The sequence below is a fragment of the Manacus vitellinus genome, unplaced genomic scaffold (genome assembly GCF_001715985.3).
Source record: "Manacus vitellinus isolate BGI_N305 unplaced genomic scaffold, ASM171598v3 scaffold_3_pilon, whole genome shotgun sequence".
Taxonomy (NCBI): domain Eukaryota; kingdom Metazoa; phylum Chordata; class Aves; order Passeriformes; family Pipridae; genus Manacus; species Manacus vitellinus.
Genome location: NW_021940535.1, coordinates 45,190,766 through 45,210,449, shown reverse-complemented (window position 1 = coordinate 45,210,449; position 19,684 = coordinate 45,190,766). Strand labels below are relative to the sequence as shown.

Sequence of the window (19,684 nt, the reverse complement as noted above, 5' to 3'; positions counted from 1 at the left end):
AGTAAGGTGAAAGAAATGGTTGCTGTCACCAAGCCTTTATTCACCAAAGAAACTACTATTTTTAGGATGACGTGCACTCTTGGTATTGAGACTGGGACAACTTCCAGTTTGGCTTATCACAGAGCAGAATGAAAGTCTGATCTTGCCAGCTCCTTGCTTGACACACTTAGGAAACAGAAGTGCCTATTTTTAATTTTTATGTTTTATGCTAATTATTATACCCATCCCTGTGGCCAATGCAATTTTATGTGACACAGAGCCAGGACCTTGTCTGCATCCAGGTTTTGAGAAGTGTCAGTTACTGTTTCAATCAGAAAAATACTTTAAACATCAAGAATGGAAAGCTAAGGCCAAAGACTGTAAATAGTCAGGGATAAAAGGCCCAGTGTCTGAGAAGAGATGGCTGCTCTGAGATGGGAACCAGAGTAACCAGTGGGCAAAGCAGGGAAGATGTTTGCTGCTGAAGCTGCCCAGAAGGCACCAGTAAGATGTACTAGAGGTACCCAGAGTTTCTTCTGCTGGTGGAAAATGAGGGACTCAATTCCCTTCCCATTTGGGTCATTTTCCTGTGGAAGTGCCTAAAACTGCTGATATGAGAGGGTTTTTTTCTCCTCTTCTTGCTAAATCTGTGCTACCTGACAGCTAAGAGGACAGAATTAGGTTAGACAATAACAGCAAGGAGGGGCTGCATGATGTACTGGTTTGGGTGCTCACCTCCAAAAGTGAAGCTCCTGTTCTGTACTTAGTCCCAGCTGGTGCATGCATTTCTTGCTGTTTTGTGCAATATTTATAATCTGACCTGGGGAGATGACACTGAATCTGTTTTTCTCTCAGTCTGCGCAAGGCTACAGGACTCTGTTCCACCTCATGTTCTGTTTCTAAGTAATCTATCTTCAACTACTTTCTGCTCCTTAGCACTGATTTAGCAGAAAAGATGAAGAAACAGTGTTTCACTTGTAGGGGGAGTACTTGCCCTGGCATGCCTAAACCCACATTTTAATAGAAGCGATGAAGCTGGTGGAGCCAGAGTTTTAGCTACAAAATCTCAAATGTCCTTTCAGCTGGAATTTGGAAACCTAAGTCTATTGAGTTGCATGAATACTACTATGCCCATTATAGGTCCACATTACAAAATCCAGGAATAGAGTTACAGCTATGGAAAAGGGATAGTTTTATGGGGTTCAAGGTTATTTAGAGAGACTCTGAAGATTATTGGTTAAGAGTTTATAGCCAGAGAAAAACAGATTTCTGAAATACATGATTGCTAATTACATATCTATTTACCTGTTTTAAAATATTTTGAGAAAACCTGTCATATGGTGATGATGTGTCAATCTTGGCACATGTAAGAAGTTGATAATGTTTCCAAGAATGTCAAAGGACTTTGTGCCATGTCCTTAGGAGCATCAGACAGCAGAAGACGAAGAGACCTCATGAGATTTCTGAAAGGATGTCAGCAATTTGGACGTCCAATTTTGATTTCAGAAGTTTCAATTCTTATTGAAACATGGAATCTCTTTGGGACCAGGCTTTTAGCATCAATCTAACTGTGCAAATGGGACCTGAGAGCCTAAATTACTTCTGTGTCTGTCTTCTTGGAGGAATGGGCTCTGGACACTAATCTTTAAATCATTCACAGTTTCTCAAAGTGTTTTGGCCACTCAGGTGCAGCATGAGACGGAGCAGATTGATACTCTGAAGGCCTGAATTTCTATATTTTACTACTTTGCAACTTTCCTATTTATACTAAGGATCAGAAATCAATTGGACATCAGTATTCCTGATTGTACTTAGATGTCAGGCTTTATGAGTCTTAATGTAACTGTTAAGATCCATGGAGACGTATTGTCAACTTTAGTATTTTCTGTTATTCCACTTAGCAATGATTAAGATCCATTCCATGAGATACAGATGATAATTTACCATCTTTTATCACAGCATGAAATTGCTATTTAGGGCTCTTTTGTCCAGTTCATCTTTATTTCATACAAGATAACTGAGAAGACCTCCTAATTTGCTTTTAACATCAAAATGATTGTCAGCCTTAAAAAAAAAAAATAGAAGGGAGAAAATTGAAGTGAGAAATCACCTCATAACCTTTTTCTGTGAATGCCACACTGCCGTGAAAAGGACTGAACTTTCTTAATGCTTCATTTTTAACAGAAAGCATGACAAAAATTTCCTATCAGTATTTAAACTGCTAAGATTTGTCAAACACAAATGGGAAAATAGTGTTTGAATAGCAGTTTCATTTTGTCCTTAATGATTATGGGAGGGGTTTTTTTTGCAAAGAGGACCTCAGCAATAATAGATCATCTCTGCACTGAGTGACAGGAATTCTTTACTGTGCCTTCTGATTTCAGGTAGAGCACAAATGTGTGCCCATATCTGTTCAGAGCTGGCAAAGGCCAAATTCTATCCATGGTGTAAATAGTGTGAATGCCACCAGCCTCTAGACTGGTGTGTGGCTCACACCTCCCACCCTACTCTGCCCTGCCCTGTGACTTCCTATCTCCTGGCTCCGGGGGATGGGCAGCACTATCCGTGCTCTCTCCTCAGTGCCCTGTGCAGTGGTGAAGGCAGCTGCCCTGCCTGGTGACCCGTGGTGGGTCCACACTCTTTGCTGAGCCCAACAAGTGCTACTTTCTCACCAGAGGCTCCTCAGCCTCCTAATCTGTGACTCTGGGCATGAGGACTGGAGGTATATGAGAGTGCTGCAGTCTTGCATTTGGTGCCCTGTGTTAGAAAATATTACCTTTCTTGACTTTTCAGTGGGAAGGTACAGCAGATCAGTGGGTTAAAGTAAGATGTCCAAATTGCAGCTGAGAGACAGAAAGACAGGGAGTTGATGGGTAACCTTTCCATGACAACAACATCAAGAAACAGCTGCTATTGGAATGAAATATTGGTTGTTCTAGCCAAGAGCCAAATACCCACCCAGTCTCTTGCTCACTCCTCTGTCCTGTGGGACTGGGAGGAAATAGAAGGAAGGCAAGACTAATGGATTGAGATAATGATAGTCCATGGTTACTTGGCAAGATAAACACCATAAACCCAACTGTCTCCCCCTTCTACTTCTTTCCCTGAACTTTTATTGCTGGGCACAGTGTCCTATGGTAAGAAATACTCTCTGCATCAGCTGAAGACAGCTGTCCTGGCTATGTCCCCTTCCAGCCTCTTGCCCACCTCTGGCTTACAAACTTTGGATTTATCCAAAGCCACAAATGCAAAACACGACAAAGGAAGTTGACTCCTTGCATCACATGCCTGGATAAATACACCTGTTCTGAGGTGATGGTTTGTGTTTGACTTGGTGTTTTCCAGACTGTCTTTTCCACAGGTGAACTCATGTTCTTAATTTACCATATGTGAACCCATTGTGTCTTCAGACAAGTCAGGGGAATTATCTGGATAGTTCGTGTGCAGTAAAACTTAGGTCCTCATATTAATACTATGCTACAATGACAAGTATATTTATTGTTCTACTTGGAGATATTCTGTGGATTACAACTTCCTGTATGTGGAAGATTTGAATGCATTGTCTTATTTGTTAAACACCTTTTCCTAGAGTGAATCAAACAATTTTTCATAGAACAATCTTCTCTGAGTGTTTCAACAAAATTGGAATATGTTAGAGTACTGGCAGATTTCAAATACATTATAACTGAAGAACTACTAAATAATTTATTTCATCTCTTCTATCTTCTGAAACATTTATTTAGATCTGTTATGTGAGTTTTAAAATTATTATTATGTTCAATTATTATATTACATCAGCTGGTATCTAGTCTGATAATTTGCTACTGCCTAGGCTGGTTTTTTCAAGACTATCTTGATGTCTACTAATAAAATATTTTCAAAACTTACTTTAAAAAAATGCACAGAGATTTTAATTGTCATTACAATTCAGAGCAAAGCATTTCTAAATGCGTTGGACTGCCTGTTTTTCTGACTAGCAATTTATTACTGCAGAACTTTCACAGTGGGTCAATAACATAATTTTCGACATTTTTTTTCTTTCTTATACATTGGAGTTTGCCCTGGGTGCTACAGCATAAGTCAATTACACTGCCCAAATGTAACTCTCTTTGGTTTCCCTGGGAAATTGAAATGAGAGAAAAAAATGTCAGAGTTCAGAAAAAGAAAACCGATCTAGCACAATTCTGTTTCCTCTGTACAGATTTTGCATTATCTTAACAGCAGTCATCACAGAATCACATTGTGCTTTTTACCAGCTTTGCCAGAAAACTGTACAAGCACAGAAAAATCCACTTGTAGTCCAGGTGACATTAAATTGAAAAGAAGGTAAAACAAATCAGTTTTTGTCTCTTATGGGTGTGTATCATAATAAATGCAACAAGACTTTACAAGATTTGGTTTTGTTGATGTTGTTAGTAAATTGTTTGCAGAGATCTAAGAGACCTTCTGACAAATTTTATATTAAAACTATATTGGTACTCATCTGAGTGTTTGATGTGGAAAACCTGTCTGTGCAATCTTTCAAAAGTCCTTGCTACCTCTGGGAACAATGGTGAAGAACAGACCACGAATCTACAACTTTAGTACAGAAAATAATGACACAAATAGCAAATGATTCATCTTGCCACGGTTGGCTGAGATTCTTGTGCTGGAAAGAATTCAAATCTTCCTGGAGAATGTACTAAGACAAGGCTGTTTCTAGCTTTGCATCTTCTGTGAATCACTTCATATCTGCAAATTTCTTTCCTAAGCTCCACAAAACCAGTGAGATATTGACAAATTGGATGGCTGACAGATTGAACAAATCCATGAAAGGGAATTCATAATTGAAAAAGAAGCCTTGAGGGAAATGGTTTGTGAACATAAGTAAAATTATATTTTGTCTTAATGCTGACTAAGATGAAATATGAAACACAAATTTGTAAAATCCCTCTGAGGGCATGGGACTCATCAAAAAAACAGACAGCATGAGGACACTTTCAGTACAGACAGCTTCAACTACCCAACAAGGCTAACAAAGGTCTGGAAGTGCCCTTTCCTTCCCCTAGCATTGCATGCACTCAGAAACCATGATTTTGAAAATTATTTCTCCTTTCAGTAGCCACTCTTCTCATATGGTGTGGAGTTTTAATCCGCTGCTTTGGACATGTAGCAATAAGGCTGCAGTGTGCTTTATAAAGCTGGTCTAGACCTGGGTTAAAGAATGCAAGAGTAGTTTCTCAGCAAGGTAGAATGGGATGAAATTCCTACAGGCATTTCTTACAATTCTACGTTGAGTATAAGAAAACTGAACTGAACACTGAGCTGGGTACAGACCCTCTCCCCCCACCCTGAATGTGGTTAAAGCAACAGTTCTTGGCTCCTGTAGCTTAGTTTCTTATGAAAAGTATATTTAAACATTCTTCCTTGCGGTTCTGCTTGGAAAGAGCTCCTCTAAATAAACCACAGAACTTTGTTTAAATCTGATGTGTGCCACAGTCAAGAAATCTGACTGACAAGGCAGGTGGTATGCTGGGTCTAGTGTGCATCTTTCACATCCCAAAGTCAATCACATTCTTATTTTCCTTCATACTGAATATGACTGCTGTGATCTAGGGGACTTATAAACCATGTTTCCTGTTTATAAAACACTTCGTCTGTGCAGGACTTAAAATATGGAAGACTTGTCCATCATTTCAGATCCAAAGCAGAATAAGAAAATTATAACAAATTTAGCTGAGGAGTAGTTTAGTTTCAACCAGAGGTCTAAAAGACTTTTAGGTCAACTTCTTGACTTCTAATGTCAGGAGAGGATTACTTATTCTTTTCATATCAGAAAGGGGAAGAAGTTGCTCAGCACAGAAATCTTAGCTGCATTTAGGCTCTGTGGTTGGAAAAGATCCATCAGAAAATCCTGTCTCCATCCTGCTGTCTTGCAATATTCACAACTGTCTCTATTGAATGTACCTAATGCAATTGTTGAAAGGAAGGAGTAAGACAAGCCTGGATGAATTATACATGCCTTCCCCCTCTGAGCTTATCCCCTCATTTCTACACTCGATCCGCTGCTCTGCATGTCAGAGTGAGAATGCAGTTCATGGAAGCATCTCCACTGCTGACATCCTCATAAATACTGAGATGCCCCAGCTGAGGTGTGCTCGCAAAAGAAAGAAAGACCATCTACAACTGCTTCATGAAAGCACTAAAGATTTCCACATAGTATGTGTCAATCAGTTAAGCCTTAACAGGAGTGAGTATCAAATTTTGGCCCTGCTGATAAGTATTTCCCAAGGCTAGAGCAGAGCAGAACTAAAATTACACATGCTCTGAGTTTGATTTTTTTTTTATTGGAAAGGAAAAGGACTGAGATTTGCTTCTGTTGTCAGTCTAAAACAAGATTTATGATAGCCTTGTACAACAGGAACTTGGTGTTTCCAGAGTTAAGAAAGTAATTAATAAATAATACCACTTTTATTGATAAATAACACCCCCCCTCCATCTAAAGAAAACACAAAATCAGAGGCCTGCATTTTGTCCTGTAAACAAAGCAACATAGGGACATATTTATGAATAAATCTTTAACTCTGTTGCCAATATTTTTAGTGTGAACTTACTTGAGGTGTAAATATTTAATGCTTCTTTTCACTGCATTACTATTTATTTTTCTGTGTGTGAGTAGTCATCCTTCAATATTGTGAACCAGGTAAATAATGTATTACTTAGTCATGAAAAATGCCAGAGGAAAATAAATGAGAGGATATCTTACCTTTGGTCATCACAATGCCTGCAAGAGTTTTGTGGCGTGCATGCATGGAAGTGAAATTGTCTGTCAGTTCCTGGAACTTCTGTGCAACCATTTGGTATACGGAGTCAGCAAAATCCTGAAAGACACAGTCAGAAAGAACTTTTTCACTTCTTTGATTGAGGAAACTGGGCGTTTCTGCAAATTATCCACCTGCTGCCAGCAGCTGAGAGGTCCCTTTTAGAATTAGCACCACCTACCTGAGCAAAGCTAAAGTGAGTCTCTCTTCTTCGGCTACCTACAGCACCCTCAGAAATGGCCAAATTAACTGCACTACAGCTAAGAGACCCACGTTGACTAGGATTGGGGGTAAAGGGAGAAGACTTCAAGGCTGACCTTTTTTTCAGTCTCTTAAGACACTGGTCTAGATCACCTCACAGGAACTTAAAGCACTTTATTATAGTGAGCTGAAGAGGCGGATGTGTGTCCTACCAAACCGCTTATTTCTGTGAGCCCACTGAAAATTTCCATTAGCCCACTGACACCTGAGAGCTGAGCTGAGGCCTGGTTTATAGGTAAAGACCACCTATTTCTGCAATCAAGGTGACTTTTTAATGACTCACAGCTACTATTAAGGTAAAGTGGTCAGCTCAGGAATTTGTCAGAGGAGTACCGTGGTCTGTCCTGCTTCTACCTTGAGAGAGACTGGGAAGAAAGAAAGGGTAACCTGTGCCTGCACATCCTACCAAAGATGTTGCTTGCAGTTCACAGTTATGCAGTAGTGCTGAGGGACTGGTCTGCCATGTCTCCTCCAGAGCACAGCAGCTTTGTTAGAAAGGCAGATTTTCCCACGGACTGGGCACTAGAGACTGTGTGGTCTGAACCCTCAGATATGAGTGAGTCCAATCACCAGGGAGAGTCTTGGGAAGCTGGTTACTAAAGCAAAGTAGGTTGAAAAGGTCTAAAAAGTGAATTCTGCGGAATGTGCATGGATGAACAGGAACCTAAACCAGCTCTGGTGCTCCTGAGAACACTATGACTTGGAATGGTTCCCTGCTGCAATGTTTCATATCTTTTCATTTACTTAATCTCTGCACTTTGTTTGGCACTGTGCCTCTCAGGCATACATTAGAGATAAGTCAGTGGAACGCTCTTAGTGAGCATGAGTTGTTCTTAAAGTGCTTTGCAAGTCTGAACATAAAAAAATAGCATCCCAAGGATTTTTTTTAAGCCATATGATTTCTTGTGGGGAACCAATCTGTAACTAAAAATCATTCTGGGAGCAGTTCCTGGGAGCTGGAGCTTACTCTGGAATGCTTACAGAGATCTCCTGGCATCCTGAAGTCTGGTTACCCACAGGTGATCGAGCCTTTCCTAGGAAAAGTGGCTTGACCAAGCAAAACAATTCCTGTTTTTCTTCTGGTGTTGGGATATACTACCTGAGAGGAGGCTGTGGTAAAACAGACCTCCTTGACTTCAGCTGGTTTCTTTAAGTGGGTTCATGGCACACACAGAGGAGATGTTGAGTCTGATACACAACTTCCCTAACCCTGAAATATCCACAGAAATGTGGAAATAAGGAAATGTGCTTAAGAAGATCATATCCATTCTTTTACTCTCCAGACTGCTAATGGCGACGAAAGCATGTTGGGGAAAACACAGTATTTTAAACTGAGAGAACACACAGCTATTTTTCAGAGGAAAGCAGGTTGTAATTCACAAATATCAGCAACGTTACTGTCATTAAGTGCATCTGCAGGCTGTACACCATATGTTTCTACAGTTTGTTGTGGAAATTCAGTTTAATTTTAAACATTATTATGGCAAACGTAAAAAAATCTAATTAAATAAAACATAACAACAATTAGGCAACCCCCTTTTCATAAAACCTGGAATATTTTTTCTGTGTACAATCCTTGTAAGTGATTGCAATTTGCTCAAATACATAGATGATAGGATTTCTTTGACACAATAATTTGTCTTAGTTTTGCTAAATGTAGCTTTCCAAAATATTGTTCTGGGAACAAACCATTTGCCCAAAAACCAATTTAATTTAACATGGAATAAAATATGCTGGCTTTTTTCAAAAGAAGAAGAGAGACACATAAACACTTTCTGGGAGATTCATGCAAAATTCTACACTAGTATTAGATGAAAACTAAGCAAAATTATCAAGAACAGCTTGACAGTTCCTAAATGGAATTTCACTTTCACTGCATTTATACCTCTTCTAATCTAATTGTCCACAATCACTATGTGAGCAAGGTATTGTTAATACAGTGCTTCTGAAGGATGAATTTTGGGTCAATTCTCATTTGTCAAGCATCAAGGCACCCTTGTGATATAAATGCAATTATGGTTCCTTTACAGATGAATGAGTGAAGGCACTAAAAGGGTGAGGGACTGGTCCAGGGGAATAGCACGGAGCTGGGCACAGCCAGGTGTTCTGATTTCCTGATGCTCTGGTTAAGTGCTCAGCGCTGGAACACTGCCTGTCTTTCATAATATGAAAGTTTGTTTCTCAACTTGTTTTCCCTACTGAACAGTGACTTCATCCATAACTGAAAACTAAAGTGTGTTTGCAGAACTGATATAACTGGGCCCCATATGGTGGACTGAAAATCTGATCAGCTTTATTTAGACTAGAAAGAAAGATGAGGGGAAAAAATGAGTATCTCAATAAAAATATCTGCACCATCATTTAAAAAAAGAATCAAATCATAAATTTCATCTCCTGCAGTATTGCAGTCCAATCCATGCCTGCATTTCTAGAGTACCCTCCAAATCTGCATCCCAGGGCATTTTGCGCTCATTAAGAGTTAATTAGCTTAGAGGCACATACAATTCCTAAAAGAATCATTTTAAAAATGCTAAACAGAACAAATAGCTTTTAACTTTGGATTTAGAAATCCCCACAGTCATGGCTTTCTTTACTTCATTTGGCAGTAGGTTCCAAAGCCAGAGAGCAAAGAAACTCACTAAAGGCAAAATAACGACATGACTTCAGATAGCATTTAAGGACGATAAGAAATTCGGCATTTGCTGATCTCTAGGAGTGACCTGGGACATTAAAGAACAGCAAATCCATTAAATATGAAGCCTCTTAGCTAAAATAAGTCAGGCGAACATTTTTTTGTCTTGAATCCATTGCCTAAAAGGAAGCCAGTGAAACTAATAGAAGCAAAGGAGTGACATACATGAATATATGTAGGATGCTGGAAAAACCACCAGAAACAGTGCCTAATCTAAGAGGTCATTTCCAGGCTATCTTATTGCCCTAAATTTCCAAATGGATATTCCAAAGTAAAGTGGAAAGGGGGAAAAGGAGCAGTTTATTTTGCAGAGAGAGAAAAATAAGAAGACAAGAGATCCATGGCTCAGCCCTGAAGAGATTTGATGCCCTGAAGATTGATCCTTGTAGTGCAGCATTAATTTTGGGGCTTTGAACACTCTGGCCCTGAAAGTTGCCCTGGTGACAGAGCTGGGTATGGTGTTAGGTTCCTTGCCTATACTTATACACACAGCACCCTGCTTTCCCCTCTAGTGCACACCAGAGCAGCTATTTGGCTCGACCTTGTTCTGTGCAATGAAATCAGTGACAGCATTTCTGCCTATTTAGAGCCTTTAGACTGGTTCTCCATGCTTCTGTGAAACACAGACTGGTTACAAATATATCTAATGCACACAGGAGAGATATGGTGGAGATAAGAGTCAGTACATTTACCCCTACTCAGTTTAGAACGACAGATTCAATTCCAGAGATTTTCTAGCTTTACCTTTAAACAATAATCCCAGACTACTAAAAGATACATATCCAGATGGTCATTCCTGATGGGATATAAACCATAAAAATCCAACTATTTACAGCTATTGTGAGCCTCACTGAATTTTCAGGATACAGGCTAGACTATGTTATCTGCTGTCAGAAATAACTTACAAACCACGTGCAAAAGGAATGGTTCTTTTGTTCTATCAAAACAATCTCAGAGAAAAGTTGTGTTTGGTGAAACCACAGTTTTTACTGCCAGATATGAGTGAAAATAAAAGTCTCCATCTGGAGCAAGCACAAGAGCCAAATACATCTTGGCAGCTTCTGAACAGCTATTAGGTTGGTAGAAGACAAAGGGAAAATTTCTGAAGATGAGGGAAAAAGAAGAGTAGGAACTTTCCTTGTGAAAGAGTAGTTCAGTGCATGCAATTGCTCTGGTCACATAAGGGCAGAGAAATCACAGCTCAGGGCAGGGGACAGGGGTGAAAAAAATTAAAAGATACAGTTAGAACTCTAAAAATTTTTGCCGGAATACGTGGCAGAATAGATACTCAAAAGCTGCTTGAGTGCTGGAATTAGGAGGGCTTCTGCTTAGGGCATTAATCCCCTTGGAAAACTGTGGTCTGATACAAATTGCCACTGTAGCCAGTGGAAGTATTTCTGACTCTAAGATGTTCCAGATAAGGCCCAAGTGGCAAGGATGGAGCTCAAGCATGCCCATGCCCTGGCCAGGCACGGTGAGCTCAGCCATACTGGTTTTGAGGGGGTATTGGGAGTAAAAAAAAACACAACTCCGGGGAAGAACTGACCTTCCAGGGGCTGAGTTATTTTCAAATCCCATGCTTTACTTTGCCTGCTATCAAAATCTTACCTTTCACAGGTCCTCACATAGATTTTTCTGTACAAACAATATTTGTCTCAGAGAGAATTTCTTTGAGATCAAAACTTTGCTCAGTCTTGTGAATACAGAGAGTGATATGAGTAAGGCAAAGAAGATTGCTGCACCTCCCTACCCTTGGTTGGACTCAAACCTTACACATTGCCTAAATGCTTACTGTCACTGGTGGAAGCAAGTTTCTTGTTCAGGCAGCTGGCAGAAGAAAGAAAATGTAATGCTATACTGTTCACTGTGAAAAAAGACTGAAAGATTCTGCAGTATTTAATGAACTATATTTTAACATATACAGGGAGGCTGGAAAAATGAAAAATCGGTGTCATTACTATTAAAACTGCACTGTACTGTCTGAAGTATTCATCTGTCCTTGATTACCATATCAAATTACTTGTGTTATTCACAAAGGAAAATCAAACTTTAGATCATACCATTACAGAACCAGAAACTTTTTAGCGATTTCTTGGCACTAATATTTCAAATGGTATAAATAATTAAATGTGTTCAAGTTTGCGATGGGAGTCTTCAGGGTAAAACTGACATTCAACAGGAATAGTAAGGATATTAAAATCAATAGATTATAAAGGAGAAAGCCTTTAGTAAACATTTCCTATTGAAATCCTGTCTTAGGGTTTATAGGGTTGAAATATCAAAAAGGTTAGATTTGCATATGGATGGGAAGAAATATTCAACTATACAGATATCACCAAGGGCTCTGTTTCTCCTGTCTTTCTAGTACTTTATTTTCCAGAACCTCACTGACATTTGGGGGGTAAATGTTGAACACAATGAATGAGGATCAGGTTGAATTAAGTTCACAACTCTCTTCACAGATAAAAGCAGATGCATGCCTCGTTCTTTTTGCTGTCTGAGGAGGAAACATGCACTCATTGACACCAGGAGTGTGTATTTCTTTCCTGCAGAGAACTCTCACTGTCTAACTGGGAGGGGAGGAAAACAATGCACAGAGAAGATCAGTCCAGAAGAGCTGCTTCTGGTCAGGGTGTGTAGCAAATTGCTACACAACATATATTTTCTCAGGCTTGTAAATAAGTTTGCTGCAGCTAGTTGGAGATTCATTGCTAAGTGATTGTATCCTCAAGTCAATGAATTAGTCAGGCTCTTTCCAGGTACTACATCATCTTCAAGATGCAGCCTTGAGAAGAGAAATAGCCGAGGGTCATGGATTGCCCTCCACCATCAGTCTTCTAGCATCAATTTAGCACCAGGAAGTCCCCTGGTATGGTGGAGAGGGCTGAAAAGAACCTAGAGGAATGGAGAGGCAGGATGATCTGTGGAAGGAAGGAAGGAGGGTAGAAGCTCCCTGGCCGTGGGCTGCAGGCTGGGCTCAATCCTTACCCTGCTTTGCCATGAGTTCAACTTCTCCAGAGGTGAAAAGGGGCAATTTTAACACACCTTTCAGGGACCTGTGAGGCAAATGGCATTGTCAGTGATGAGATTCTCCAAGCAGAGTCGCACAAGGACTTCTGCAGGCAGACTGGAGGCTGCAGTCCACAGCCCATCATAACTCAGCCATCCTTCAGAATGTACAGGCATTTGCAGAATATTACTCAAAACCAAGGCACTGTCAGGGAATTCATCGTGGTGCTTTCCTTGAGATGTGCAGTAATTATTTCTCTCTGATCATAACTCCTACAGTATTGATCATTATGTCTGGCTTTGGCTTATCACTCAAGGTCAGCATATATGGGCTTTGTTTTATCTTAGATGGACATGGTTTTATTTTGTCTGGCTATATGTTTCATTTTAGCTGACCACGCTCGTATATCCTGTGTACATCCTGATTCAGAGAGGTCTTCTCATTCATGCTTTTCAGAGGGCATGGGGCACATGCTGCACAGGCTGCATGGGGCAGCAGCTGGGTGCACATTTCTACACTGAGCTTCTAATGAAAACTCCAATAATGCGCTTCTGACACTAAATATCCTCACAGTTTTCTTATCAAGATAGATGACGAACATCAACTGGTCCTGTTGATTCAGTCAAAAGAACCACTTTCATCACTCTCCCCCATCTGTTCATAGTCCTAGTACAAATGCTTTAGCTACATATGATGCTGAGCTACCTCAATGAATTCTTTTTTCTGTGATCATCAAATGTCCCAAATTTGCTCTGCATCAATGAAGGCTCCTCAGTGGCTTAGTTGACCTCAGCTGACTTGGCCAGCTTGTCCAGACTGTGCAATTGGCTCCTGGGCTCAAAGTGATTATTTGCTGCCTACTTCTCTCTCCTCCCTCACCCCGGCTGGAGGCTGATTGCTCTGCTAATTTCCCAGGCCCCACAAAACATATTTGCCTCCACGCAGTTGCTTCTATCATTAGTGATCATTTACTAAATATCAGCAGTGTGCTGGCTGCTGTGAGACATACTTAGAACATAGTCCCTGTGTGGCAGACAGAATGATAAAATGCCCCAAAAGACCCAAGAATGAGGGTCAGAATAGAAAATTCCTTCTCTCACCCAGTTGTCTTTTGGGTTTCACAGCAAACTTAGGGCTTATGAAAATTATAGTACTGCCTGTGCAGGAGTTCGGAAGACACAGCATGCATGGAGAAATAAAGCTGAGATATGTGGAATGGGAGGATTAGTTAAGGTTCATCTTTGGTGAATCTTGGCATAAGATTTCCCAACAACTTCTTCAGGTTTTAGATTTGACCCTGTTTTAATGAATGGTCTGCAAAAGAACATTTAATCAGATTTTGATGAATTGGGCATATACCAAGCATATGCTCCAGCAATACTTAAAGGATGCAACAGGCTTCTCACTTGTGATGTTTCTTGAGTGGCTAAATGTCAGCTGAAAGCCCTCTTCTGCATCTGAAACTTTTTTACTAGGGACCACGAAAAAATATTTAAAATTTTGTTTTAAATATTTTTAGTGAGATTTTGAGCCATGACTGGTTAAGAGGTACTGTGCCAAAGTTCATAAAATTTTTTCTTACAATATTGAATTTTTATATACAAATATCAGCTTTGAAATGGGGGACCCTCCCCCCCCCCCCCTCGCTTTTATTGGGGCATTTAGGGTGGGGAATGGACAAATTTAGAAACCAATAGCTATGATGTAAGTTCAGTTATAATGAAAACATTTCTGAATTTGTACCTGTACTGCTATGGAATCCTGTAAATGAGATTAATCAGTGTTAAATATCTCAAAAGAAATTTGTAGCAACAGTAGGAAGTATAAAGATCAAAGAGAAGTTTATTCTACAAGCTCAGTGAAAAAAAATGGTCTGTTTTCTTAATATATCCTTTGACTACAGGGAATCAATCAAACAATATAATGTATCTTTTTATTTGTTTCAGAAACCCCTGGAGTGACTGAAAGAAAATAGAACACATAAAATAAGCATACTATTGAAAAAGGAAATGCTGTCAAATCCAAATGCCCCAGCTCCTCCAAAAAGTATGGTTTTCTATTTAGAAGGAAAACATTTTGTATGTAGATTTAATTAGAATCTTTAAATTCACGTTAGTGTGCTAATGTTAGGACGCTAACATATGAGCCCCTCTATCTGAGGTTGATTCATTACTGTCTGCACTCATCTTGCTCTAAAAAGATGCTACCAATAAGTACCATTTCAATGAATTTAGAGTAAACAAGCTTTTCCACCACCATGAACAGTTGTTCCCCGAAGGAGGCCATGGTAGTTTTCCAGCTTTGCTCCTGCATACAGCTCTGCATTTGTCGCTCTGGTAATGAAGAATGTCCATACCAATTTTGCAGAATCATTCCTGAAGTCAGTACTGCACCTGCTAACAAACACCAGAAAGGAGGTGTTGTTTGTTTGTTTTTTTTTTCATTTCTTTTACTGATTGTTAGTCTAAAAGCCTTCTTCCTACAGAAGCACACATAAGGTTGGTTGCAAGTGCTGAATAATTCAGAAAATGAAGTAGTGCTCGCTTTACAGCCTTGTGCCTGCTTTAGGACAAGCCTCAGGTGTCAAGCTGTTGTACACTACAGATATTAAATTAGCACTAATGGGTTTTCTTTAGCTAGATAAAAGCTCTATAAAGCCACCAGTGTCTAGGAATGGCTAACTCTGTAAAAAGGTCTCTATGAAAAACTAGATTTTAGATTCGTATTATGAGATGTCTCTTTTTAATAAAATCATCTGAGAAATATAATTTCAGTTTTCAGTTTCCTCGCTTTATCTTTCTTAGGTGCATGAAAATGAATATCCTTTGGAAACTGATGGTGTCAAAACCCTTGTCACATACAATTCTCTTATCTGTTTGAGGTCCACTCTCTTCCCAAAGCCTAACCAGTTAGCAGCTCTTGGGTAAATGCTCAAAGCAGGGAGAGAACAGTGCTTGATCAAATCCCTTGAGCATCACTTTGAAAATCTATGCCTGTGTGTTTATGGTTCTCATTAAGGGTCTGCGCTATTAAGCACCTTTCCCGTCACACACATGCTTTGTTAGACAAAGCAGGGTGCAGGCAGTGTCCAAAACAAGTTTAATCTATTCTGAACTGCTGATCCCAGCAAGGCGCGGCATCACTCAACTTTCTGAATCACTGCAGAGCAAGGCATATAATACATTGTACGGCAATTACTGTACAGACACTGGAATTTTTTTCCTTTCCTGTTGTAAAAGATCTTGCTGTCATTTGCTGTAAGGATTCTCAAAATCGGCTGTAACCTTTCCTTTGACTGAGAGAGGTGGTAAAGGAAACTACATTTCACATTACCTCATCCTTCTCTGGTCTTCTTCTCACATGTGTAATTAGCAGGGAGAGTTCTCATCATCTGCAGTGGCTTTGTGCTAGGAGGGGCAGAACCATGATTTCACCCGAATCCCAATTGCCACTCAGGCACCCACAGAGCCATTTCAGACTGGTCTATGCCTGGGGCTGGAGTTAAAGCAGTCCCTCCCCAGTTTACTGTCCCTTATTGGACAAACAACAGCAATTAAAATAACATTGCTGAAATTAGGAAAGAGTTTTCATATTTTTACATCTGCCAAGAATCTGCATCTGAAGCTAAAAATTCAGCATTAGTTTTAGCCCATGCTCTAAAAACCAAATATCCCTGCCCCATTACCTTCCCCTCCATCTCAATGTACTTTAGCTACAAATTGACCAAACCCCGTAAAATTTATGTCGGATAGGTAAATATACTTATTCCTATATAATTAATAATTAAATTGAGAGACAATCTGCTTCAATATTTTGTCCAGGCAAATCAGTGTCAAAGACAAGAAATAGAATATGCAATTCTTACTTTACAGATTAGAAAAAAAAAAAGGCTAATACACATATGAATATATTCCTTCTGCCAGCACACCATACTTGAGGAAGGATACCTCAAAGCATCTCTAAGGTGTCTGGCATTACACCTCTGGGCTCCTTTGTACAGCCATGGGATAAGAAAAAAATCTCCCAAAATTCACAAAAAGAGGAATACTTCATACCCAGCTCTCAGAATATATAAAACTGTCTCACCAACCTGTGTTTTTAGGGTAATCGGTGGTTGTTAGCTGACTTGTTAAGCTGCACATAACCTAAAGGGCACTCTAATAAATTACTTTTGTCATGTTTCTCTCCTGCCCTGCTCACAGGGATCCTCAGCCAGAAGGAGCTGCCACACAAGCCTTATGCTACACTTTTCAGTCTATGAAACTGTCCTGCCAAAACTTGGGTAGGAAGGGTGTAGTACACAAGGGATACACAAAATTCTTGGACTCAAGCATTGATTAATATGGACAGCAAGGTAAAATATTCTGCTTGGAGGTCCTGAAAATGATAAAAGCAAAAAGGTGAAGGATTTCAAGGCTGTCTGCCATTACACCTTTGTCTTCTTGCCTGTCTTCTTCCCTTCTTCTCCAGTGATTGTGTTGTTTAACCATTTCCCTCACCTCTTCTGTACTTTGTGTCTGTACTTTGCCTCACAGAAGCATTGTTTAAGTGGTCTGGAAATGCAGACAAACTATTATACAAATCGAAGTCTGTCCAGTTTCTGATAACACCAAAACTAATTTATTTTTTGTTTATACTCCACTACCTTTGACAAAGCTTCCTCTAGAGATTTATATCTCCATCCTTACTGCCTTCCAACTGTTTGTCATTTTTTTTTGTTTTGCAACTGACAAAAGGAAAAAAAAATCTGACATCAACCTTGGAAGGGGTACTGAGTACAGAAGTGGGTTTTTTTCAAACGTGATAAAATCTTGCCTAAAACCATGTCCAACCTTTTCAGCAGAAAGTCCAGATGGCTTTGCAGCCTGTACAACAGACTTTATTCACTGATGCTTCTCTAAGTGTCAGCAGGGTGTTGTCTTCCAGAACTAGCAAATGTGCAATGAAAGGCAGCTCTGAGGGGAGAAATAAACACAAACAAAAAAACCCCCTCACTTAAACACCCCTGCCTCCCCCCAAAAATCAAATCAATCTGAGAATTTCTACACGCATCTGGATGAAAATTCCCCCTGGGTGGAGAAAGGCTTTACAAACAACTGGAGGTGAAAGAGATGGGGTTGAGGTCCAGGCGGCTCCAGGGTGAGCAGTGATTTAAGCACTCACTGCTGCTCTTGGTTGCCCTTGCCTGCATTGCAAATATTTCAGCTACAGGATCAGGACCCTTCCCAAGACTGTATATAAGCTTCAAGCTGCAGCCTCATTTCACCATGGTCAAATTAGCACAAAGAAGCATTTATGAGTCTGACAGGAAGGCGGGGATGGGTGTGGGTGAAAGCTCAGGGATTTGGGATGAGTTTCTGCCCCTGTGCCTAGATCCCCTGAAGCTTGATGATGCCAGGCATGGCATCAACCGCTGCCTCATTTTCCAGCCTGTAAAATGGGAACACTTTGGGGGGTCATACATCTGGCTTCTTTGACATAGGTGGGGGTCAAAGTACTGTTTTACTTCAATTTGTCACCCAGCTCTGTCCTGCCCACCTCCCCACTCTGCATAGCACCTGTCTTTAGATCTAGACAATATGGGAGGATGAGTGGAAAAACAGGTCTGCTATGGCCAGCGCTGACCCTGTGGCCATGCTGAGCCCTGATAACTGCTGGATCCTGCACTCAGCATCACGAGCATGGACAGTGTCTGCCTGACCTACACCAGGACAAAACCTGCCCATTCTTGGTACCACTTCTGAGTCCTCCAAGGGAATCAGGCAGAAAAAAAAGCTCCAACCAATATGAAGCTCATGCAGCTGTTGTCATTTTAACCATCACCTGTGTGATACTGGTGGCAATGGTTAACACTGCAGCTACTTCGTTGGTGTTCCCGATGCTGTTAGAACTGTGTAGCCCTGTGGTTGGCAGCAATCTTGCCATGTCTGTGCAGATTTTATCTCAACATGGGCGTGTTCCAGGACCAGTCTACCTTGGTATGACTGCAACGCAAATAATAACTGATAGCAACAGTGGGGTAAATTCTCAGAAGAGAAAAGAAAAAAAAAAACCAAAACAAGGGAAAAAAAAAGGAAAAAGAAAAAAAGAAAGAAACCTGGTGCACAAAAAGCCTTTCCAGCACGTCTCCAGTTTTGTTTCTTGTTGACACACTATTCTCATTCTGAGCTGACAGCTGTGGTCCAGCTTTTGTCAGGTAATTAATCTGGGTAGTTCATTTTCACAGGTGAGTAGCAGGTTGGCACAGTCTCCTCTAGCAGTGGTTTGTGGGTTTGTTTTTTTTCTCTTTTCAGCGCAGCACAGCTATGAAAGCGTGCGTGTTTCTGTGTGTGAATATAGTACAAAACACACTCCCAGACCTGGCCAGTCGTTTGCTCCTTCCTTGCTGCAGAGTTATACACTGCTGGTATAATTCCTGTGCTTTGCAGGGTGAATGGAAGGAAACCTCGGACAGGAATGTAAAAACATCAGACTTGCTCTCATTGATTACAACTGACAAAACATTAAAAACCCTGAGTTCCTTTGCCAAACTTGAGCACTGCTGCTCTGATTCACACAAGGACTTTTGTGTGTGTTTAGAAATGTAACTGATTAAAAATAAGAAAAAGAGAACATGAGAGACAGAAAGAAAAGCCATCATATCTCTTGGCAGGGAAATGGGGGGTGACCTACTGCATTTTAACATTTGGTTAGTTGTGAAGTAATGCAGTAATAATAATATTTTACCAATACAGAAGTGAGCTAAATTGACCACATTTTCTTTTTTGAATGCAGACAGTGCACTGCAAGGTCACTGAGCTGGGAAATGTGATTCTGTGGGTCTAGGGCCAAAGTGCCAAAGTATACTTTCACTGAAGCCATACACCTTCAAGCCATCCCTGAGCTTCACAGAGCCACTTTCTCTGTTTGGTGGTTTCTTGTCATTTCCACATTGCGCCCCAA

General features: G+C 40.3%; 1 protein-coding gene across 1 annotated transcript in view; it reads right to left on the bottom strand.

Moving 5' to 3' along the window:
- Positions 1-19,684, bottom strand: part of ADARB2 (adenosine deaminase RNA specific B2 (inactive)) — a 114,227-nt gene that overhangs the window by 51,918 nt on the left and 42,625 nt on the right. Inside the window, exon 4 of the mRNA XM_029961904.1 lies at positions 6,725-6,839. Coding sequence (XP_029817764.1) covers positions 6,725-6,839 — 115 coding nt within the window. The remainder of the gene's footprint in view (positions 1-6,724; positions 6,840-19,684) is intronic.